Genomic DNA, 25,000 nt, shown 5'->3' with positions numbered 1-25,000 from the left:
ATCGTTTATTTTCAGAAGCCCAACGTTAGTGAAAAACATACCCACCAGCTTAGGCTATGGAGCAGCTCTTAATGCAAGCTTGCAGGTAAAAAATAGTAAATAATTTTTTTTTTGTACACACTGATTATCTTCTTATGTGTGATGCATTTTACTTCTGCTTATACATTGCTATAGAATTAGCTGGTATGTTTATGTGAACCTGATGGTCATTCTAAATAACTGGGTTTATCATCCAAGTAAGTTGTATTACCTAGCACTGCAAGTAGTAGTTCTTATTCATGCTACTTTTGATGTGAAGAAGCAAGAAGGACACCCTGTGGCAAAATCTGGAACATTCAGTTTTGCTGCAAATGTTAGATTGATAGAAGCTTTTGCAAATGCATGTGGATATGCATTAATATTTATCCAAGCTGTCATAAATGATTTCACATCATAGTGTTGGGGAACATGGTGCTCATGGCAAAAACTTTAAAGTTTAATTATAATATATAATTTTTATGCAGAAGAGGCAAATGTCAGGACTTTTTTATTTTGATTTAAGTTCTGGTCATTTTTTAAAGTATAGCAGCTGCCTGCATTATAAAGGAACCATACATTGTGTGGAAGGGCAAAGGGGTTAAGTGTAACTCAAAGTCAAAAAAATTATGTAAAACTAGAAAGTGCCATGAATATCAGAATGTAATTAATAATGGAAAATAATGAAACCTAAGCAAAGGAAATAGTAAACCAAAAGTAGAAATGCTCTTATATACAGAATGTGAAAATAATTGGAAATGCACAAAATCCTTCTGACCACTTCAACGACTACTCAAAATGAGCTGTTCTGTGTGTATGTATTTCTGAATGTTCATGCATGTAAGAGGGCTATGTATATGTATGGACTAATAATTTTGGTTTTACTTTTCATTTTGGTAGGCTGCACTTGCAGAGAGCAGTTTACCATTGCTAAGTAACCCAGGACTGATAAATAACGCATCCAGTGGCTTACTGCAGGCAGTCCATGAAGATCTCAATGGTTCGCTGGATCACATTGACAGTAATGGAAATAGCAGTCCAGGCTGCTCTCCTCAGCCTCACATGTAAGTGCAGTCAGCTTTCTTTCAGGAAAAAATGCCTTAGTCTAAGACACAATATAACTCAAAAGAGCTTTGAAAGGTGGTAAGTGAAACATCTGGAGCTATATATTTGAAACTAAACATTTATATTAAAACATTTAAATAGATGAGTCTGCATTTACTTTGCAGTGATTGCTATAAGCTTTTTTTTTTTTGGCTTTTTTTTTTTTTTTTTTTTTTAAACCTCATCAATTTGCTTGCAAGCTCTGAACAAAATGGGAGGCTGATCTCTGTGGTCATTTTCAGAGCCTGGTTTGTAAGGTATAGTCAGAATGTTCACACTGGAATTAGTTGTAATTTTAACTATGACTCTCCGAACCATTTATGAACTGTAGTAGAGATATTGCCCGTTTATACAAACCATAAAATGCAAAGTTTAACTGTTGCCCACAGTTTACATAGAAGCCAGTAAAGTGTAACTTTTTGCCTGTCATATAAATCAGTGTAATTACGTATTCAAGTTTAATTACTGGTGCGTCTGTATTGGCAAGGTTTATATGTTATATTTTATGCAAGACTACGATTCCTATTAATATTTAGCAGCTAACTATATCATTAATTACTCTAAATTCTTTCCCCTACCATCTTTTTAATGGAGCTTAGAGAGTGGAAGTATTAAAAATTGATGTATTGTGGATTTCAGAAATGTGTCTGAAGCTTTAGAAATGCCTGGCCTTAATCAGTGGTGTCAAACATGGCAGTTTCTTGTTTACTAAATAGTAAAACATGTATCTTGGAGGTATTGTTTCCCAGGTTATTTATATAATAATTAGCAGTGTGATATGTAAGTATTGTTTTAAGTTTGCTGTAAGATGATTTTTAAGTGTATCTAAAATTATGATATCTTTTTTTTTTTGTGTGTGTTTTAAAAAGCTGATCTCATTTGCCTTTTTTAATTCCATTTTCTCTTTCACATTTTAAATGCTCATTTTAATTGCTAGAGTGGGACATTTAACAGTAAGAGTAATTGAGACCAGACTCCCTTTTTTACTTATGCTCTGATGTGTTAAGAATCCATTTTGATCTGACAATTTTTTTAGGAAAAATATTTTACTGATTTTTTTTCTTCTTTTGTTTGACATGTTAATATATTGGTGATCACATAGAAATGTTTATTGTCATGTATTTAATTGTTTTATTTCACATTTATTCTACTTGCCTTGGAAAATAATACACTGTGAACATTCATGTATTTTATCAGGTTCCGAACCATTACTTTTTCAAAATGGAAAAATTTGTCTTTTGGAAGTGTCTTTAGATGTATTAAATAATACAAAAGAAGTAATAAAACTTGAAGTAGAAAGAACATGAATATATGCTCTTGAGAGTAACACTACTCTAAAACAAGTAAAGTGAGCAATCAGACAAAAGTTTTTATATCCCATGCTTTATGCTATCAACCATGCAGTGGGTAGCTTGAGGCCTTTTACTTTTAGCAGTTCTCCTGAGTATGCTAATGCTCTCTTCCTGTATAAAATGCCAAGACAATAAAACTTTAAAGAGCAAACAAGAGTTAGATCATGTGTGTTAAAAACAGCTACTTTACAGAAAAGAATGACACTTGCTATTAAAGTTGTTTTGTAAGTGTTAGGCAGATCTGTTTACATATCCTGTGTTCTGTTCTGCCATTCTGCTGGATAAACTGTGATATCTGTGCATATGATTATGTAGATATGGCTACATTTATAGCTGTGTTTATAGCTAAAATAGTGTATATTGAAGTAATTATTGCCTACAACAAAGGCAAATACCTTAAGTTACACCCTAACTCAAGATTCAGCCTTCCTCTCTCATTTTTATGATATGTAATTTGTTAAAATAGTCATTTTTGGGACTTGCTATATTGACTCCTTTTAAAGTTGTTGAGGACATTTTGCTCAGTTCTTGATAGACTGAAGCAACAGAATGTAAATGCCCTGAGACATCACTGGAGAAAGGATCTATGCACATTCATCCCTTGCAGCAAACTTAGTGCAAGAATTCTGGGCTTCTGTGAGACCAAGAGCCATCAGACAAAAGATGCAAGCTCACTTGTTTTTCTTTTTTTTTTTTTTTTTTTTGTTGGGCGAAAAAGGAAATGAATGCAATCTGCAAGGAAAGGTCAGGGTAGACGGAAGTTTGCATGAGAGGCAGAGGACCACATTGGAGGGACCCTCATTTTTGTTAAAGAGCGTTACCTAAGAAAATGAGAAAACAGTATAGGTAAAGCAAAATAGAAGTTAATCAAGTGAGGAATATAGCAAACAACGAAGAGACAATTTCAATTTTGCATTGCCCACACAGATAATATAATCTCTTTTTTCTTTTTTTAAACTGAAAATTAGGTAATAAACTAGTTTAAAAAAAAAAAAAAAAGTATTTTTCTGGCACAAGCACCTACTTACTTTTAGTCTCCTGAGAATGTTCACCCAGGAAGTGTGGGTGGTTCTCCCCTAGAGAAGGGTTCTTGAGGTGTGATAAGTACTGCACTCACCTATAAATTTGGAGGCTCTAATAATCTCTGAGTAGATTAAACCTCCATCTCCTGATTTCTATGAAAATGCAGTAGCCACAACAGCTGGTATATGCTGAGCAATGTTGCCTGCCATCTTGTAGGTGCACACACGCAGGAACAATGGAGCGAGGTATTAGGGAAACAGGCAAGATGTTGTGCGCAATTTAGAGATCGAGGCATTCAACTGGGAAAATGCAGGGTTTGGATTCTAGATAAGCTTCCAGAGAGAGGCATTTTTTTGGTATTTCAGCAGGTAATGCAAAAAGAGTCCTAGTCACAAAGTCAATCATCTTAGTTGAGCATTTGGTTGTTAAAATTGTACTGTCATTTTATCAGACATGATAAAACCAAATGATAGCAAAACTGTCGTATTATGGAATGATCATAATAATGTTTTTAGCATATTTTGTGTGTATGTGCAGAAGTCAGTGTATCTGTGGTTGAGCATTGGAACATTATCAGAGACATTGATTTCTTTTATTGTAGTGCCTGAACTACTGTGTCAGAAAGCAGGGAAATAATTTCAGTTCTTGGCTATGAACCTAGTACTTCACATCTGTTTTTGAAGAGGCACAGTAATAAGAGTAGTTAGAGTCATTAATTTGCCCATCTGTGACCAGGTATCTTAACAGTCAGGCAAATCAACTTACTTAGAAAATAGTCTCTGTTCATTGACTAGAGAAAGACAGGAGGTCTCTAACTTCAAGTAACTGTATCACACTTCAATGCTTGTAAAGTGCAGTGAGTCCCAGACAGTGTATTTAGGGCACCTCTAAAATTTTGGCCTCAGGTAATGAAACACAATCTGGTCCATTTTTTATGCTTTTTGAATACTTAAAAAATACCTCAGTAAGTTGTAGGTAATCAGTATAACCATGGCCTGGTAGCTGGGGTAACTTATATTGATCATTAAACAAAGCATCTGAAATTTTAATCTGTGTGCCTCCCAGTTTCCTTTCTCTATCTGATGAAAGGTGGCAATTCCATAGTCCAGGATACAGCATAAGAGTAGTGGAATCTTAAGTCCTAGGTTTTCTTTCTGTATTTCAGCAGTATTAAATCCAAGTTCTGGCTTTGACTGGCCTTCAAATCTGATTCCTGGTGTGTAGGAGCTGATGCTTCCTTGACATAAATCTTCACTGAGAAAATGTGTTACTTATTGTGGGCATATATGTTCTGTTCAAAATCTAAATTTCTTCTAAGATCAGTTGTCTACAATCAGTATCAGGTAATTGTATTTTATGTCAGTGCTTAAGACTGTTTCTTCTTTCATTATTTCAACATGGACTACTTCTCTGAACTTATTGTGAGTTAGAGCTGCTAAGCAACAGGTTTCAAAGCCACAAACAGAACTGAAGATATTTTATGCACAAAGTTTCATTATTTATGTAAAACTAGGTGCTGCTAGACTTGCATAACAATGGTACATGCATGTAATGATAAGTTCCACAGTACGCACCTTTGGAGTATAAATGCAGAATTCTAAACTAGAGAAAACAAATCCAAACAAGTGCAGTTGAAGCTGGGTTGTGGGAAACATCGAAAAAAACAATGTTTTAGTTTTTTTTAGTTTTAGTATTCCTGTAGGAACAACAGTATTGGGTGATACATGAGGTGATGCTTTGGAACAATAATGACAGTTCATGCATTACTGAAAATACATCTTCTTTTTAACCTGTATGCAATGGACAGCATACTGCTGAAGAGCTTTGGTCGGATTTAAAGGTCAGTTCTTTCAGAAGTAATAAATTTGGATTTTTAAATGAACATCAGAATCATAATGAAATCAACTTTGTGCTATTACTTTTCCTGTCTCTATTGTATGTTCAAGAGTTCTCACTCTTGGGGATGGCAAATAAGGGATGGGAACCAAATTCAACTGTTTTTCTGGTGTTTGTCTCTGCATCTGTACTAGACTGGTTACACTTCAGTGATTATTGCAGCTGGTACAGACCTGGCTGTTTTGTCAACAGAATATTTAGCACGTCACTTGGCCCCATGGTCATGGCAAATGCATCATGCAAAATGCCACTTTACTTCATTGTATAATCCTGGCGGGGGAAAGGTACAATTTTAATCTGCAAAACTCTTCATAGCAGTTGAGGGAACTGAAAGAAATTTGTCATGAGAAAACAAGGAAAATGGCAGACTGAGAAAATGTAGTCTTACCATAGGAAACAACGGGGTGATTATGCCATTCTGTTAAAATTCACTGCAGCTCATTAAATAAGGAATGGAAGGAGTGAGAAAAGGTGATAAGGTAAACAGATATCCCTCTGGTGAGATTTTGAGGAAGGGGCTTGTCATCAGGATTGTCTCCCTGCTCATTCTGTGAGGATGTAGACTGACAATGCAACTAAACTCATGCTCAGCTGACTTACTGAAATAATCTAGTTCCTAATAGCAGATCCAGAATCCTGGAGTTAATGCCATTCTGATTTTTAGAATTTTAGTTGTTGACAGCTTTTTTAGAAAAGTGAAAACAAGAAATAAGGTTTTAGAGTTGCTTCTCAAAAAGTGAGTTCATACATCATCTCCTATGAGTCTTTATGTTCAGTTTTGTAGTGCTGTACTCCCTAAGACAGGAATTGTTTGAAGCCAAATGTCAGGACACATATATTCCATGATCTTTAAAGCTGTTTCTAGAAAATGTTATGGTGGGTTGTTATGAGAAAGGATAACTTTTGTCCACATGAACAAGAGTAAAAGTCAATCAGGAAAAGAAAATAAGGAAAAAAATCTTATGCAGTGTAGTCCTTCGTCTTCGATTTTATGTGGGAAAAGTGAGTTCCAAGCATCTATGGTTTCAGCCAGCTTTTCTTTTTATTCTCCTGTCATTCCCAACCCTACTTCTTTACCTTTTCTCACTCTTGCCCTGACTGGATCATTTCTCTCTGCAGTTCTATCTGCATAATCATCAAACTTGTTATTTTTTTTCAAACTTTTTTATCTTTAAATTTTATTCCCAGAGGCAAATATGATTATTCTGCTCTAAGATCATTTACTTTTGAGGTGCTTCAGTTTGAAAGCATTCCATTGTCAGGTCGTTCCCATATCTGATTATTCCAGTCCCCCACTGTTAAGCTTTCACACCACTTACAGTAGGTTACCTATCATTCCAGTTTTAATCCCTTTCATTCCCTTGTTTCTTTAACTTCATAATGTTATCATGTTCCAATCCCCTGTCTTTCCTTCTTCTTCTTTTTTTTTTTTTTTTTTTTTTTTTTGTTACCGTTTCATTGTCCCATTTCATGATCTCTTTGCATTTACCTTGGAGGCTTGTTCTGTTCTAGGGGACTGCTATGATCCAAGACTCTTGTTCATTGTATAAGACTTGACATAGTGTATAAGAAAATAAACTCGCGAAACACATCAATTAACAGGGATGTAACAAGCATTATTAAATAGGTGAGAAGCATGTAATTGAGCAGATGAATGTGGTGGCAATTGCAGTATTTCTGGGTACCCTTGTTCATCAAAAACGTTTCACCTAATCACGTGATATTTTAATGCCTGTATAATTTAATTTCACACATTTTTATTCATAAATCTAACATAAGGTTGATAATGGGCAAAGAGACTTTGTGACAACAATTGACTTTTATTTTTATATGAAAAAAGGAACAGCTAGGAAATGGAACCTTAAAGGTTATAGCTTTTGTCAGAGCATATTCCCACTGAAAGAAGTTCTGTTGTGAGAATATGCAGTGAAATAATTTTGGCTTTTTTACAGAGCCATTTATCTGTAGACAATAATGGAAAAATAAGCAATGAAGTTTTGATCAATAATATTTTTCACCATTCCCATTGAAACAACTTTTCACTTGAATGTTTTCCTAAATATTTATATTCTCCTTTTTAAAATTTTATTTTACATTACTTTTGAGTCCATTTGTCCTCTATGTTTGCTTCTGTTCATCAATTTACTTATTTTCCAACCCTTATGATCCAGTTCTTTATCATTTATTCTCTAGCTTCTTAAATGTTACATATCTTACTTTTGATCAGAAGTTGCTATTTCTTTTTTACATTATCCCAGCCCCAGTTGTTGCACTTCTAGAGTACATTCCCAATGCTCTTAACAAAAAGATCACTCCAGAGATACAGTGCCTTCAGCTGAAAAGAGTCAGATCCCCATGGCATGACTTGTAGAAGTTGTAGGCTCCTGTGGGATTTCAGAATCTTTTTTGGAAGCTGTCTTGTTGAAAACTTTGTGATACTGCTATCATAAATTCTCAGTCTATGGACAAGATACTTCTGTTTTTCACATAAAACGTCTGTATAAGAAAAGGCAGCATCCTAAGTGTTGTTGCAGATGTTAAAAGTTTATTTGACATTGCACAACTAAATTTCTCTTCAATGTGCTTGTGTAGCTCTTAAAATTAGTTCATAAGAAAGTTCTGTCTTTGCACATTGCAAAAACTCAGATGACACTGCTGTTAAAGTGTATTTCTAAAACTGCACAGACAGTAACAAATTTTATCCACTATTGATGACTGCATTTGTTTTTTAAGTAACTGTAATATTATAAGCCAACATTTTTGAAAGTGGAATCTTTATATACTATTTCCTAAATAAATGTGTCCAAAATGTGTCTGTAAAATTTCTTATATCACATAAAATGTCAAATAAAAACATACAATTACATCCAATTGATAACACTTACACCAGTAGTTTGAATTCTGATCCATAAATCCAAGCATTCCTTGAAAAATGTAAGACATTGTGCTGAGAAAGTATTATTTGAGTATTGTTTAATCTTTAGAATTAATAGAAAACTAGGGACTTTACACATTTTAAAAGACTAAAAATTCCAATTCAGGGTTGGTTTTTTTTTTAAGGCTTTATAGAAAGACTTCATCTCATGTGAAACCCCATGTGTAAGTCATGGTAAAGTGACTAAATCTGGAGATGGCTAAGGATGTGGTAATACCTGGTAAAGTCCATATGCAAAAGCAAAGTTCCCCAATCTTCTGGTGAAATGCAGTTGCATCTAACAAAAGCCTTTGATTTAGGTTAGTGCTGGGAATGCGTATGTGTGGTACAACCCTGATGTAATTTCTGTCAGGGTTAAAATTGTAAGTATTCAAGTGGTTTTCTCCAAATAAGGAACAACATTGAAAGTGTATCTCGAATTAGGCTGAACGTATCCAGTAGTCTCCCTCCTATACCAAGATTTTATCAAGTTCATTGTTCCACTGTACCCATTGCTAAGGATTTAATGATGTTGCAGAATCTTTGTGTGATTGTGACCACTCCGCTGATGCTTTTTGAAGACTTTAATAAGCTTCTGATTGAGATGGATAAGGGGATATGTTTATTTGATGCAGTATTGTGCTATGATAGTAGTAGTCTGGGTAATAAGGGACTTCCCCCAAAATTGATTTTTATTTCTCTTCATGTTTTTCCTCCTTCCCTTCATTCCTTGCAAATTTGGCAGTATCAGACATCGCAGCTGAAAAAAATGACCTCTGAGCTTTTATCTCCTCTTACTCTAAGAACAGAGGAGATAAAAGTCATGTTATGGGCAATCATTTATTACAATTCCTCTCCTAAAATCATCATAGTCCATCTCAAATTTGAAAGACATTGTGAAGCTTCATTCCTTTGATGATTATAAGCCATATTCCAATTTCCAGACTAAATATATTCCAATTTAGTTTCACTGATATTTGTTTTAGTTTACAGAGTCTTTTTTACTCTTCCTCATGTTTTGCAAATGTATTCTAGAAAGCACACTGTGACCTTTGAATCTTTATTTTGTAGACCAAACAGACTGTTTCTGATAGAGCAGACTGTCCATTTCCCTCATATGTCTACAAGCCATTCCATAAAAAGACTCAGTTTGGATTTAGTTATGGTGGATAGGTATTAACAGGTTTTTTGAAGAATTCCAGATGTACTTCTATATAATGTGTTTCTTCTTTGTCTCTGTTTCTGTGGGGAAAAAGCTTATTTCAGCTGTATTCAGCTAAACTGTTATAGTTTATTTTAATACACACTGTTATGGATGGATTGGGGGCCCTGTTGTGGGATGTGCTGCACAAAGGCAAAACAAAAAGGTTTGTCAAACCTCTGCCCCAAATTCTTACAGTCTCTAGGTAGTAATTGAATTACTTGGGTTTTGAGAAGGATACAGATGCAACTTCAGATGCAGTTTAAATAGAAGTTGTATATTAATTGCACTTTTGTCTGCCTGTAGAACAGCATCACTTCTTTTAGAGAAAACAAAACCAGTTGCCATTGTCTGGGTTACAGGAGCTTAAAGTGCAAAGGCAAACCATGCCTCGTGACAATGCCATGCCATGAGATGAGCACCCATCTAGTAGTTTTCTGTAACTATCATGCTCTTTAATTCATAGGATTATGAGAGAAATAACAATGCATTTGTATCTATCTGGAGCTACTGGAAGTACAGTTTAAACCATACATATTTTTATTTTGTAGCTAGATATATATAGATGTATTAATGACAATTGTATTGGACTGTATATATTCCATTCAGCAGGAATACACTGCCCTTTGAAACTGAAGTCTGTGTTAAGCACAGGCCAAAGTACGTGGTTAAGAGGCAGGATATGTTAATGTAGGCTCTGTGATATCTCAGATATTTCCTAATCAGCTCAGTCTGCAGGCAGACTATATTTGTGTTTTCTTGCAGAAAGGTAACAGATATAGCATATTCATCCGACATGTTGCTCTTCACATCTAAATGGCAAATCTGCAATAGTATAAAAATGAAAGGCATGATATTCCTATGTTAATATGAATATTCAGATGTTAACAGTTTGATGAAATGTTCTGGAAAAAGTTAGAATGACTGGATGCACAGTCTTTCTTAATACTAGAAGCTGGTGACAAATATATGCTGACAAAGGTATGTGGTTGTTGAAAGCATACTTAACTAGAGTGTTGTAAACTCTGTCTTCCACACAGTTCTTCTGATTTGTCTTTTCTGAAGATGGGGAAAGACTAAAAATACAAGATATTTTGAGAAGCGTGGAAAGGAAATTATGACAGCCTTTAGAACATGGTGCAGAGAAGATGGGAAAGAACTTGTCTATTAGGAATGGGACAAGAAATAATTGATTGGTATTTTGGCAAGAACAGTTTGGATAGATACCGGAAAAAAATCCTCACCTTTTTGAATTTAAGATAGTAAAGTGCAGATATATGTACCAGCACAGAAATTCTTTGGAACCATTGATATTGGAAGCTTCTAAGAATAAATTAAAGTGGTCAAAAGTGATGTAACCATAAATGATCCTACTTTGGGGTAGGGAAAGTAAATTAAGAGACTTTATGATCTCTTGAAGTTCCTTCTAACCCTGTTTCCTTTTATCTGTATCATAAATCTTGAAAATGTAGGGGCTTTTTCATGTATGCCATGTTTTACAGAGATAGCTGAATTGTCAATATCCGTTTATTTTCTAATTTGTAACAGCTATAATTGCAAAATCCTTTTAAGCACTCTTATTTTTAAGATCAAATTGAAAGTTGGCCTCGTAGAGAAATACATAGTGAGCATAAAATTCAGCTAATATGAGAAATGTCAGCAAGGGTAGTGCAGAAAGTCCTTAACAGGCCAGTTTGACCCAATTGTCTGTGTTAAAGGTGGTGTCTGGTTCTACTTATTAAATACTGCCTTCAGCAAAAACAACCACCACTGAAGAGCTGGCATTTCTCCAGGCTTGTTCTAGTAGACTAAGCTAGGTCAGCGGTCTTGGGAATCCAGAGAGGTCCCAGCTGACTGGAAACTGGTGAATGTTGTCCCAGTTTCCAAGAAAGACAAGAAGGAGGATCTTGGAAACGACAGGCCTGTTGGTCTCAATTCAGTGTCTGGCAAAATCATGGAAGACCTTATTCTGGGAGGTATTGAGAAAAAAAAGAGGAGGACAACACAGTCACTGGTCACAGCCAGCACAGCTTCATCAGTGGGAAGGTCAGGTTTTCAAACCTCATTTGCTTCTATGACAAGATAACCCACCTACATGATCTAGGAAGGCCAGTAGGTGTGATCTTTTTGGTCTTCAGTTAAGTTTTTAGTACTGTCTCTCACAGGATCGTTCTGGACAAAATGTCCAGCATGCAGCTGGATAAACACTTTATGTGATGGGTGAGCAACTGGCTCATGGGTCAGGCACAAAGGGTTACAGTGGATGGGGTGACACCAGAATGGTTACCTGTCCTCAGGGCTCCATCCTTGGCCCTGTGCTCTTCAACACCCTCGTGAATGACTTGGATTCAGGACTGAAAGGGATACTAAGTGAGTTTGCCAATGACACCTAACTTGGAGGAGCTGTCAGCACCCTTGAGGGAGTTGTTCCCTCAAGGCAAAAAATATTTATAATATTTATCTGATTAGCTTTGTTTCCCAAGAGTTTTATTGATGTAAAAGTTTTCAACAGAAATTGAAAAAGAAAAACAATTTTATATAGCATGTATTTATATTAAAATGTACAAAACCTACATATAGCACAGTCCAATTTCTCCCTCAGCTTTTCCAGGATCATTGAATAGCTTTCCAGATTTTGCACAGAGAATATTTATCAGTTCTAACCCACAAATAGCACTGAGGTACTTAATTGCTGCTGCTAAGTTTCTGTGTAACTGGTACAATTTTTAAAAATTCCCAACCATTAGTCACTACAGAGCATGCCAGACCCACAGCCTCTTGTCTTGAACTTTGTTGTTTCTAGGCTTACTATTTTTTATAGTTCTTCAATAATCCCAAAAATATTCACACTAAAATCTCTAGTACTTTGTCATTTTGCTTTGAAATTTTGCCTTAAAAACTTTTGTGCTCTTTTTCCCTAATACTTTTCTTTGTTTAGCATGTTAACTTTAGACGTTTGAACTAGATGCAGTTGATGGGTTGAAAGACTTTAGAGGCCTGTGCCCTAAGCTAATTTTCAGTCAAGTTTCTACTTTCTTGTGGTTCTATCACAGAGAAAATACATTTATTTAGACACCAAAGGGAGCAAGCAGATGTCAAGGATGGGAATTTTAGTAAGAGTTGCTAGAATCAGAAAAACTATGTTAATGTCATCTTCTTAGTCAGAACTTGATTCTTAAAAATTTTGATCCTGTAAGAAGGGCTAATTTTAGGTGAGCTTTAAGTCTCATTTGATAGTTAAAGAAAGTGTATTCTTATTATGCCAGTTTTTCAGAAAGATATCTTTATCTATGTTCAAAATTTAATATATTAGTGCAAATGGGGTATCTGTATTTATAGTCTTTGCCTTTTCTTGCCTAGTCTAAAAATAATAAAAAGAGAACTCCAAACAATAGACCAAACACCAAGACCTGCTCAATTTAATTATAAGTTTCATAATATTAAAAAATCCTCTGTATGTTTTCACTGCCTATTTTTAATCAATGAAATATTTTATTTTGTTAAGGGAAAATAACATTGTCAAATCCGTCAATTTATACTCTAGAAATTTTTCTATACAGTGCTTATTTCTTTGTAGTAAGCTAAAAGGAAGAAGAGAACATGCTTGTTTGTTGGGGATTTTTAAAAATTATTTTCAATATTTTTTCCACTCAGACTCCTTACTATAAAGTTGAAATTCTTCAAAAACTTGTTTTGCATGTTTTCCTTTTGGTTTTGGTATGCCACCAATGGCCATTTTCAAACCTTCCTTCAAAAAGAAGCTCTATGTTTTAACTGTCCCTAATTTGAAGAGAACCAGTTGATAATGATATGTGCTTGGGCTGGCCCAAACTGATAGGGCAGGAATCACCAAGCACCAATTCCAGCCTCTTCAGGATCAAATGTATTTGTATATGTGTAGATAAGCAGATAAGTCATCCCTGAGTTGGGAACTGCATATGCTATAGAAAGGAAAAACGAGAGGCTTGCTCCTAGTGTCCATGAATTAATGGCTAGCTGGCTTCTGCAGTGTGAAGGTCAATATGTGTTAAAACATTTTTTCCTTTAGATTAATGATAGATGGCATCTTGGAATTACTGAATACTTAATATTTCTAATAGGATTTAAATATATTATAATTTTGAAAATCAGAGCTCATTAACTGTGTAATACACTGAGGATTTTAGAAACTTCTCTTTTGCAGTTGCATTATGCCTTTTTATTTTTATAATAAATTAGTAGTGTGATAACGATAAGGATAAAATTATTATAAATCTGCCATATTAAATTAGATAAATATTAAACCCTTAAGTTTAAGGCAAAGGTGAATGTGTCCCTTTTTCCATGTTTCCATATTTTTAGTATCTCACTATTATGCGTATCTACAAGCCTCTACTCTTATGCTGACTTCAGAGGCAGCTAAAGTGAATCGATTCAAAGTTTCCTCCCACAGGTATGTTTCCCATGCCATAGGTCACTTCTGTTGATCTTTCCTGGATTCTTCTATATGGTTTTTGGGTAAAGGGTAATCAGGTACATTGATTATAGAAGTTGAAGTGAGGGCCTACTTACAAATGCATAAACATTTTTTATATAATTGTCATTGTCATTATTTTCTCCTAGTTAGTGTAACATACTGGGTTTTGACTTCTCAATCAGAAGCACCATTGAAAGATCCGTAATATATTTCCCAAGTGGTTATGGATGTATATTGATAGTTTATTTTCTTTCTTTTATTTGTCAGCAGTAAATTGATTTTGCCATGAATTGTCAGCTTTGGGTTTTTTTCACATTTAATTTCACATATACCTAATCTATATATGTATATTATGTTGTTATCTCTGCTTATATCTTCAGGGCTATTCATAATTCCATTCAAAATAGAAATCAAATGTAGGATCTTAGAGATTTGCTGGTAACCTACCTCTGTGTTGTGATATAATCTTTTGTTCTTCATCGAATTACTTTTATTACTGACAAATCTTTGTGTCTACTTTTAGTATGAGTTGGATTTTTGGAAGTTTCTCACAGGAATTTGCGAATTTAAATATGCCCATATGTTCTCCTTGTTTACTGCAGCATTATTCTTAAAAGGCTGATAGAGCAAGTAAAATTACTGGTCTTGCATATACTTGCTATTCCACCTCATTCATCTGGTAGAAAAATATGTGTTTTACATTTATTCCCCCTTCTCCCCAAGCGTTCTGTCAGATGTATTACATATTTTACTTACATCTTCAGTGAATAAACTTCAGAAGTGAAATCGTGGTCCTAATGAAGTTAAGGGGAATTTTGCCATTGACTTAAATAAGAGCTAGAGTTCATTCAAGGAAACTCTTTGTCTTAATGTCTTTGGCTTTCCCTCATTTCTTATTCTGCTTTCAGTCACTCTGAATCATTCCTAATGTCCATCTGATATTTCTTGTAGCTTCTTACAGTCCCATTTCTCAATTTCAAAATATTTTAATCTTTGTTTTCCTTTTTTTTTTATTATTTTATTTTTTCTACATAAGACAAGGAGCTTTTCTCAGATCTGAAATATTTTTATTAGGTCTTTGAAACTTTTTACAGTCTTACTAGTTTATAACATTAGTAAAATCACTGATGTTGAAATCCAGAACAGTTTTATCCATGCAAATACAAGCAAGAAATATTTTCTCAGTTTTGTCAGGACTAATTGGATATGCCCTGTTAACCAATAAGTTTATAAGTTGTTTTTAAAAAGGCTTGGGTTTCATTTTTCCTGTTAATATAAGTGTAATGTCTTAATATTTTCTGCTATCTAAACCCCTAAACCCCAAAAGGTATACATAGGCACTCATATACAGAGTAGCTTTCCTCTGCTATTTTCATGCTAGATCTTCACATCCAGTTATTAATTGTTCTTGACTTACTCTGGTCTTGCATTTGCAATACCTGTGTATTCTCTGATTTCTCCTGGAATGTAAGAATATGCTGGGATCTGTCCTGGTTTACATCTTATTTGATGTCCTGCAGGATGGATCTCTTTCTTGTTATGTTTGCAGAAGATATCCAATCAGGGAAACAGTCAATATGAATAAGGGTAAGATGACCATTCAGAGGGCTGGATGGGCTGAAGGACTCAGCCAAGAGGAACTTCATGAAATGCTGTGCCTTGCACCAAGGAAGGAAAATCCCCATATGATCCCATATGGAAAATCCCCAGTTTTGGCATCTCAAATTTAAGAATTATGTCAGTAAACTGGGGTGAGTTCAGCAAAAGTCTACCCACATGGTCAGAAAAAGAAGCAGTTGCCCTCTGGGGAGAGCCAGAGAAAGCTGAACTAGATCAGCCCTGGAGAAGAGGGGACTTTGAGTGGACCTGACTCTCAGTACCCACAGGAAGATAAGCAAGAAGGATCTTTACTTTGTTGGTAGAATGAGAGGGCATAAGTTAAAATGAATGTTTCAGACTGGACATAAAGAAATATGGATATATATCCTCTTTCTTCATGAGGACAGTTAGGCAGTGGATGGGGCTGTTGACAAGCAAGTTGTATAGTCCATATCCTCTAAGGTTTTACAAACCTGATCTGATAAAATTCCAACCAATCTGTTGTGACCTTCTAGCTGTGCCTTCTTTAGGCAGTCAGTTCACCTAGAGATATTCTAGAGCCCTTAACCTGCATTACCCAGTGATCCTAGAGTGTGTTTTCTTAAAACAGAACCACTGAGAGAGTGAGCAGAAGCAATGTAGCAATTTTAGCAATCAGGCATAAGGAGAAAGATGCTCTGGATTTTGTTTTACAGATACTAGTGAAGTCATACCAGCTGCTCACAAAAGGGATAGATCTTAGATGCAGCAATAACTGAGTCTACATCTTTTTTAATTTTTTAAAAAAAGAAAAGTTGTGCTTGCAAGACCAGTTTAATACACTCAGTAATTATGGGGTTTGTGATTATTAATTTTCTTTACTTCTGCCCCAAGGGACTCACCTCCCTTTTATTCTAGTGTCATCAAAAGAAGGGCATGAAGAGCATTAGCTGCTTCTACACCGACTGCTAAAATTTTATCAACAGATATTATAAGCAGGAAAGTCTAGTTTAGAGGTTGTAAAAGCAATAGTTGACTTACACAAACTCATTCATTCTTGTTCCTACCTTGCTTGATGTGCCAGAGGCACTTTGTGACCATTGATCATTAATTCCATCTTATGCCATCTCCTCAAGCGATGAGCTAAAGACAAACTTTAGTGGCCTAATTAACTATTCCGGTGAACTTTTATCTCCTGTCAGCATCTGCAGCAGTGCCTGCCAGCTAGGACTGTTTGTTGCCTCTGCTTTCCATTGCCAAGTCAATGCAACTCCCAATCCCACCATGGTAGACTTGAAATCCTTGCTGATGGATAGAATGATAAATATGAATTAAGCATATTTCAAAGGTATATTTAGTTCTTCAGTGTTGCACTTCAGAAAATAAAAGGATGTTACTTCCAATTTTTTTCTCAAAATGGCTCTTGGAGGGCCCAGGGAGTAAAGGCGTAATTTGAAATTGGAAGATTGATAAAGCACATCCTCCATTGAAGAGCAGTGCTTCTATAGGATTAGAATTCTATTTCTGATCTTCTTCCACCAGGGTATTGTAGCATCACTCTCTCCTTAGTGAAATGAGGTTGCACACCCTCAGCTTCCTGTGAAGGGTATGTGACAACAGGACCTTCCTGTCTTTCTTGTTTAAAGCCAGAGATTTGCATATAGGCATTATTTTATCAAGAAATAAGGCCACTTCTTCATCATTTCACTACATGTGATAAATACATGGGGGAAGTGTTCTTCAAGGAAAAATAATAATGGATTCCGTGACAGTTGTAGCATTACTCAGTTTGTATTTAATTACTTGTCTAATACTTTCTTCCTTTTCTCAATATTTGGATCAGTATCTCCCTATGTGGCTGTACATATTCACATCAATAAACAGTTCACTTCTACTTAGAAAAAATAATAAACTATTTATAATAGCATAAAATTGTAGAAAGACAGAGTAAGAAATAGATAACATGAAAATATTTTAGGATTTGAGGATTTGTCTCCATTTGTCTAGCAAAGCATAAATATAACAATTCTAAATCTGAAATAATGGAATGGAAAAGAAAGCTTTTCTTCCAAAACTACTGTGGGATACCCTACAGATCTATAGCTATATTGGCAAGATAGGTCTTCCTGAAGGATATAGTAGTTCACCTCTATTAGGAAAGAGACAGCAATAGAAGTTGTACGTAATATAAGTCAAGAGGTTAAACTTGAAAAATACTTAATGCAAAGAAGTTTTTAGAAAGCAAAAATGCTTCAGATAAAAATAAATATTTTAAACTCTTTTCACATATGAAAATATGAAAACATACACAAATAATTAGCCTGGCCACAGATTATTTGAGCTTAGTAGCTCACCTTGTTGGCTTGGACACAAATATTTTCAGACTTCTGCAGTTTGTAGAATTCTGTAGCTGTGGATCTTCTCCCAGTGTTTACTGGAACACTTTGTGTAGCTGAATAAAAATTGCACTTGTAGTGCAGGATGCCCACTACATAAAAAAATTGAGGGCCCCTGTTGGTAATAAGCAAAAAAATAAATAAAAAATGCAGGTGTCTGATGTTAAAAGTTACACTGGAAATGTGAAGTTCTATAAAAGATATTGCATTACACAAAGATAGCATTCTGTTTTTTTCTTTTCATTACTGGAGCACAATAATTGTGAATAGTGATAATGAATAGATACTGCAGCTGAAGGAATATCTGCAGACTTGCCAATTGGTTTTGAAGATGTAATGTTTGTGGGCTTATGGTGTCTACAGAATTGTGAGGAAGAATGGATCAAATGGAACATCAGTTGGTTTTGGAAATTATTAAAGTTCCTTGAGAGCTACCTAATTATTTAGTTCATATTTTTTTAATTCTTAAGAATCTTTATTTGTTTAATGGACAAACATAAACTTAAAGAAAATCAATGTAGGTTGCCATGACACATATATCTTAGAAATTTTTCAGTCCCAAAGATTCCCCTGGGAAAATTTTCTTCATCTAAGTTTTAGAAAATTCATCGTCTTTATACACTTCTATATGAAGTCACTTGGAAAGCTAATGAGTCAATAGTATCAAAATTAAAGTCTCATAGAAAATAAGCTCGGGAGGGACTTCATCACATGATGTAATTTATTGCCCTTTGTGCCATTGAATACCAAAGTAAAAAACTCCCTAGTGTTACTAGGTGCCTAAGTCTCCATAGCAATACAAAATACTTACAGCTGCAACCCAGCAAAAAGATTATCCTTTCATGATTTTAGACTTATTATTGCAACCCCTGAGTGGAATAAAAAGGCACCAAAAGAGCTTAAAAGAATTACATGACTTGTTGCAAATCATATTCTTGGCTACAAAGCTCACAGTAAGCACATTGACCTAGGCAGCTTCTCTCTCTCAACATCTACCACCACTTCAATACAAAGCCAAATGCAAAGTATTTTCCCTACCAGTCATTACATTGATTTAACTGCCTAAATCTCTCTGTCATGATGTCCCATAGCACTTTCTCTTAAATGATTTTAGCAGAACATGAAAGATTTTTAGGTGGATATGGGCAACAATGTTTAGATGACCCAGATCTGAACTGTGGAGTTTGTTCACTGGGAATCCTAGAGGGGTTGAATCCTGGAATTTTCTTGGCAGCTTTCAGAATTAATCACTGAACTTCCTGCATTTTTTTTTTCTTTTTCACATACACAAATGCGAATTGAACTAATGAACTAATGAACTAATTTTTTTTTTTTTTCCTTTTATAGAATTGCATGAAAGATGTAGAGAGAGACTTAAATTGTTAAATCTCTTGTTTGGAAGAAGAAAAGGATTACTGTAGTAACACAATGCTGGTGGTTATAAAAGGCATTGTCTGCTTTCATATGTTTTCCAAAGAAAAATTGAATCTTTTATTCAAAGCTTAGAATTAGTACTATGTTACTAAAAAAATCTGAAAATTGTTGTAATTATTTTTATTTCCTTGTCCTGAGTTCTCACTGCTGTTTTGCTTTATTCAGTATCCCCTTACATTAAAGTTGATGTGAAGTGCATCCACTGTAGAAAATGTGCTATTCATAATTGAGAATATTGTATCAAGTATATTTTCTCCTTGTTGACACAAGCTCAACTCAATTTCATTAAGAAATCATGTACTAGGTTATACGATCTGGTTGTTTTCTTGTCAGCAGCAGCACATGTTCTTATGTTTAGAAGTTGAATGTAACACTTGTTTTGTTGCTGGTGTCTAGATTTTAGCAGGATTTTCGTAACTGTCATAGTAAACACATTTTCCCAAGGTAGGATGAGGCTTATCTTCTGAAAAATTCAGAAGACAAGTTCACTTTGTATCAGATGAGTTATTGCAGGCTTTGACAATTTGGCTTCATCCTTAAATATTTGAAAGTTACTTCACACATTCCTTCCTAGTAGATGTTTATCTCTCAGCTGCCTGTCCTGCTAGCTTTCTTTTTCCTCTGAAATCACAAAGCTCTTCTCCAAAAGCTTACAGTCTTTATAAGGCTTTTTAAGTGTCCAAGAACTGTTCCCTGTCTCTTGGCAGTAATTCCAATTAAATGTTAGAAATGGTGATTTCTTTAAGGATACAGTATGCAGTTGTAATTTGCCAGTTAGTTGCAAGGATTGAGAGAAGCTTCACTGTGAAGCTGTAAAGCATGCGGAAGAGTGAATGTTTGAGGCAGACACAGAGAAAAAGGAACTTCATGTTCTAAAATCTATGAGCAAAGAAAAAGCAATGTATTGAGATGAGCAGGCAGATCTGCAAGATATTAGAATCCTTCTTTTATATTAAAAACATCTCTCACAGAGAGTACTATTTTGAAAGTGCTGGGGTAAAGGAAAAGTCTTTTTTCTAATTGTAGATCCATCAATTGTAAAGAAGGCAATCCATGGAAATGAGGATGTTCATTTGTTTATATCTTTACCAAAACGTTCTTTGAAATAATTTAACATAGCCATTTTTTATTTTTTTGCTCCTGCTTCATTCATCTCCTTGCTTTCTGTTTGTATTGTCACCCTGAGCTCAAGTAGAGGTATATTTTGCCAACACTTATTCAAAGGAGACAGACATTTTGATAAGGATATTTGGAAGTGGTATCATAGTTGTTCTTGCTAAGAGATATCTCCATCATCTCTTTATTATCCCAAATAATTAGCAGGGATTTAACATAGTTCTCATAGATGTGTGCCTAACTCCAAGGATGATTTGGGAAAGACCCAAAAAGATGGGGACTCTAGACCCAGAACTGGTTCAGTGCTTCACTCTCTGTACTAATTTTTAACTCTAGCATCTGACCAGTTGCTCCTTCTATACCCTAAGACATCAATTTTTCAGCCTTTCATCATGCGGCAGGGTTTTTTTTTCCTAATCCTCTACCAGGGGTTTCTCAAGCTGTTGACATCTATAAAATTAATATCACTGTCCTTCATTCTATCTTCATTGTCATTAATAAAAAAAATATTGACTAGTTCTGAACACAATTGGTTCATCAAGAAATGACGCTAAACTTTCCTAAAATACAGATTACAACTAAACTATATAGTTGATCAGAAAGTTCTGATCACAAATCCAAAATCACTAGGCTATGACATGTTTTAGGATTTGAGTAGCATATCTATTCATAAGAAGTCATGTAATACAGAAATATTTATTCAAAATTTATGTTTAAATACTCAGTACTTCACATGTGAATTTGTTCTTAGCACAATGCTCCTATTGTGCAACAAAACAGTAGTACAAAATTTTGCAAATAATCACATTTAAATACATTTCTGTCTGTATATGCACAAATCTTCAAATCTTTTTTTTGCTTATGGAAAAGAGAAAGAAAGCTTTTTGGTTTTCATACATATCTTGTATAGTTGCTTCCTCAGAACATACATAAAAAACTGTAAATGTAAGACCCTTTACATCTCTAACCAACATGTCTGACCTTTGCCTTTCAACCTTTGATTTTGAAAAAAAAAAACAACTAGAGTTGAGAGAAATGTTGGTTTCACAAGCTGGCGTGTTCTTCCTTGTATTTACACTTCCAGAAGGAGATGCTTGTATGGCAGTGTTTTCTAAGATTTAGAAAGATTTCTTATGCTTCTGGCAGAGCAGCCTATGAAATTTAATTCTGTGTGGACATCTGAATTGCTTGATTTTTAGTCTTGATTTACTGTTAATCTGTAAGAAAGAATAGTTGAAAAAAATGAAATTTTTAATTCATGATTAGTCCTTTAAGATATTAATCCTTCCACAGATTAGTCATCAAATTAATCTTTGAACTGTCCTTGTAAAAATGCAGTCCTCAATACTAAAAAATTACAATACCAGAGGAACTATTATTTTAATGTGTAGTGCATTTTTAATGGCTATTTCTTGTTATCCTCTCCATTTATACAGTTTATACTTTATTGCACTCCAACCACTGAAGTGCAATAAAGCAACCTGGACACCACCCTTAAAGGTATTGAATGCATTTGGGAAAAAAGTTCTGTAGTCAGAACTTCTTGAGCATGGAAACAAAAGCAGAGCAATGAATCATGGAATGGTTTGGAACAGAAAGGGTCATCTACTCCACCCTCCCTGCCATGAGCAGGGATATCCTTCATTGAATTGATGCAAGCCCCATCCAACCTGATTTTGAAAACTTTCAGGGATGGGCATCCATAGCTTCTCTGGACAATCTATTTCAGTGTCTCACCATCCTCATGTAAAATATTTTTTCATTATATCTGACATCAACCTAGCCCCCTCAAGTTTACAAATGTTGCTCTTTTTTCTGTCACTGCAGGCCTTGGTAGAAAGTCCCCAACTTTTTTGTACACCTCCTTAACTGTTGAAAGGTCTCCTGGAGCCTTCTCCTCTCCAGGCTGAGCAACCCCAACTCTCTCAACCTTTCTTCACAGGAGAGGTGTCCCACTCCTGTGGCTGTTTCTCTGGACCTGCTCTAACAGGTCCATGTCTGTCGTGTCCTGGGGACCCCTCCAGGCAGGACCTCAAGAGAGCAGAGTACAGAGCGGGGTAGGGAGGCAAATCACTTCTCTAACCTGCTAAGCATGCTTCTTTTTATGCAGCCTAGGATACAATTGGCTTTCTGGGTGGCAAGTGCACATTTCCAGCTCATGCACATTTTTTCATCCACCAATATCCTCAGGTCGTTCTATGGGGATAGCCCCAGGGCTGCTCTCAAACCCTTTAGCCTCCAGTCTGTTTTGTATTGGGGATTGCTCTGACCCTGGTGCAGGAACTCATGCAGCGTTTTACTGAACTTCTAAGGTTCATGTGGTCCCATTCCTCAAACCTGTCCAGGTGTCCCTGGATAATATCCCTTCTCTCCACCAAACTAACCACCCCTCAGCTTGGTGTTACTGGCAGACTTGCTGAGGGTGCACTCGACAAATCCCACAGTGTGTCACAGGTGAAGATACTAAATAGTGTTGGTCCCAGTACGGACGACTGAAAGACACCAACAGTGCGGTAACAAGGTAGGTATAATGGTGCACAAAATGCAATTTCCTGGGAGCAGCAAAGGAAACAGAATATTGTGATAATATTGTTACAGCATCTGGAGAAAATTATTATGACAATATAGCATGATTAAAAATCACTGAAGACTTGCATCAAAAACTTAGTCATTTACAATTCTGAAGAAAATATCTGAAATTTGAAGCTTAATGGAGTTCAGAAATTCTCTTCAATACTTACAAATGTTTGAGAAAAGATACCAAGTGAAAAACAAATCTCATGAAAGGATCTTAAATCTCAAGGCACACAATTACTTGTATTGCCTTAAAAAGGGATGAATTGTTTTTCTCCTCTTTCAGAAGACACTGTTCAAACATTTTTCAGTGATAAAAGTAATTTCTAAATGACCTCACATTCCCCTGCAACACATCTACCGCACAAATAAGAACAAATATAGTTAAATTCAAATGGAGACTGAAGCACCTTGTTGCCTGTGGGTCCTAATCCTTGTTTTCAAATTCAGTAAGTTCTACACCACAGTAGATACTGTGTGACCTCAGATCACCCTGTGGTGTTTCCAAACCTCAGGTGTCTGCTAGAAACACAATAGAGAGACATAGAAGATTAGGTTCAATTTCTTTTCTTGGCTGTTACAGCAGGGTTAACTTTGCAAGGAGAATCAGGCAGTATGTCTTGAAGTTTATTATTTTATCAATTACTGTGTAGTGGCACATTGGATACAAACCCAGATAGTGATCCAGTCATCCTTGGATAGTACCCTTTGTATAGTATATTAGCTAAAAGGAAGTCATGTGTTGGAACTGACCGATAAATATTTGTTTAGTATATTTTGTGTACTCTATTCATGAAGAACAATCTATACATACAATGACACTAGTCATGTTGTTGCTGTATTTCATTTTGTAAATAATTGTCTTTACTTCATTTTTCTCTTTCAACAAAAACAAGAAAAACCCCTTTGTTTTTGTATCTTATTTGTAAGGGTTTTTGTTTTGTTTTGGTTGTAGTTTAATTAAAGTTGTTCTGCTTTAATTCAAGGTAAATTGCAAAAAATACTTAGAAAAAAGCAGAACAGGAATAAAGGTGCTAATAAGATATTGAATAGAATAATTATGCTTTGTCCAGAATTTAAAGATAGCTGATCCATACTTTGCCTGCCTAAGTAAAAATCAAATGCTCTTAGCACATCCTGTAGATATCAAATGCAGAATTTGATCCAGATGGATTCATTCCTTTTTTTCTTTTTAACCCATACATCTGTGAATGTGTGTACACAGATGTTCTTTTAAAACTCATGAAATACATATTAAAACTTCAGAAGCTTGTCATACTAACCTTTACAAAATTCCTTACCCAACAAGGAAGTATGTCTGATACTGTTATTAATTCCTAATATATACTGTTTGCACATTTAAAATTCAATTCCCTTTTTCGATTTATTAGTCTTTTTTAAGGCAAGAGTTGTAAATACATTATCATTTTTAATGGCAACTAATTTCCTGGGCTTCCAAACCATAATATTGCTTGGCCTGTAGCACTGTACACATAGAGTACTTGGTATCCCTGTACAAGAAATGCATTTAAGCACATGTTTTATTGTGAAGCCCATGAATAATACTGCTGAGTTTAACCCGGGCTGGAGCTACACTAAATCGGCTGGATTGGAATTGGAGTACTAAGCAGCTTGCATTTTATCATTTCCTCATGAGTTTTCAAGTGTCGGTTGTAGTGGGATGTTTTTATAAAATTCCAGTTCGCCACAGTGTTTTCACATGCCATTACTAAGTTCTTGCCCATCCGCAAACACGGTTGTGCATCAGCTGTGTTGCTTTCTTGTAAGAGTTTTAGAAGTGGAAAATAAGTCTTGCTCACTGACAGAGTTCTGAAAAGCAACTAAACTATCAGTGATTGCTCTTATAAGCAAAGAGCTTCTCTCTTTTAAGTACATCTACCATCTTTATAATTGCTAAAACATAGAGCTGAGTCCAGCAGA

General features: G+C 35.2%; 1 protein-coding gene across 20 annotated transcripts in view; it reads left to right on the top strand.

The window, feature by feature from the left end:
- FOXP2 (forkhead box P2) overlaps nt 1-25,000 on the top strand; it is a 396,471-nt gene that overhangs the window by 365,345 nt on the left and 6,126 nt on the right. For all 20 annotated transcript variants that reach the window (XM_072917768.1, XM_072917737.1, XM_072917785.1 and 17 more), the window contains 2 exon segments: nt 16-85; nt 916-1,079. In XM_072917768.1, coding sequence (XP_072773869.1) covers nt 16-85; nt 916-1,079 — 234 coding nt within the window.

Source organism: Taeniopygia guttata, chromosome 1A (assembly GCF_048771995.1).
Source record: "Taeniopygia guttata chromosome 1A, bTaeGut7.mat, whole genome shotgun sequence".
In the NCBI taxonomy this organism is placed as follows: domain Eukaryota; kingdom Metazoa; phylum Chordata; class Aves; order Passeriformes; family Estrildidae; genus Taeniopygia; species Taeniopygia guttata.
Note: the sequence above shows the minus strand (reverse complement) of the source record. Positions and strands in the feature narration are given on the sequence as shown.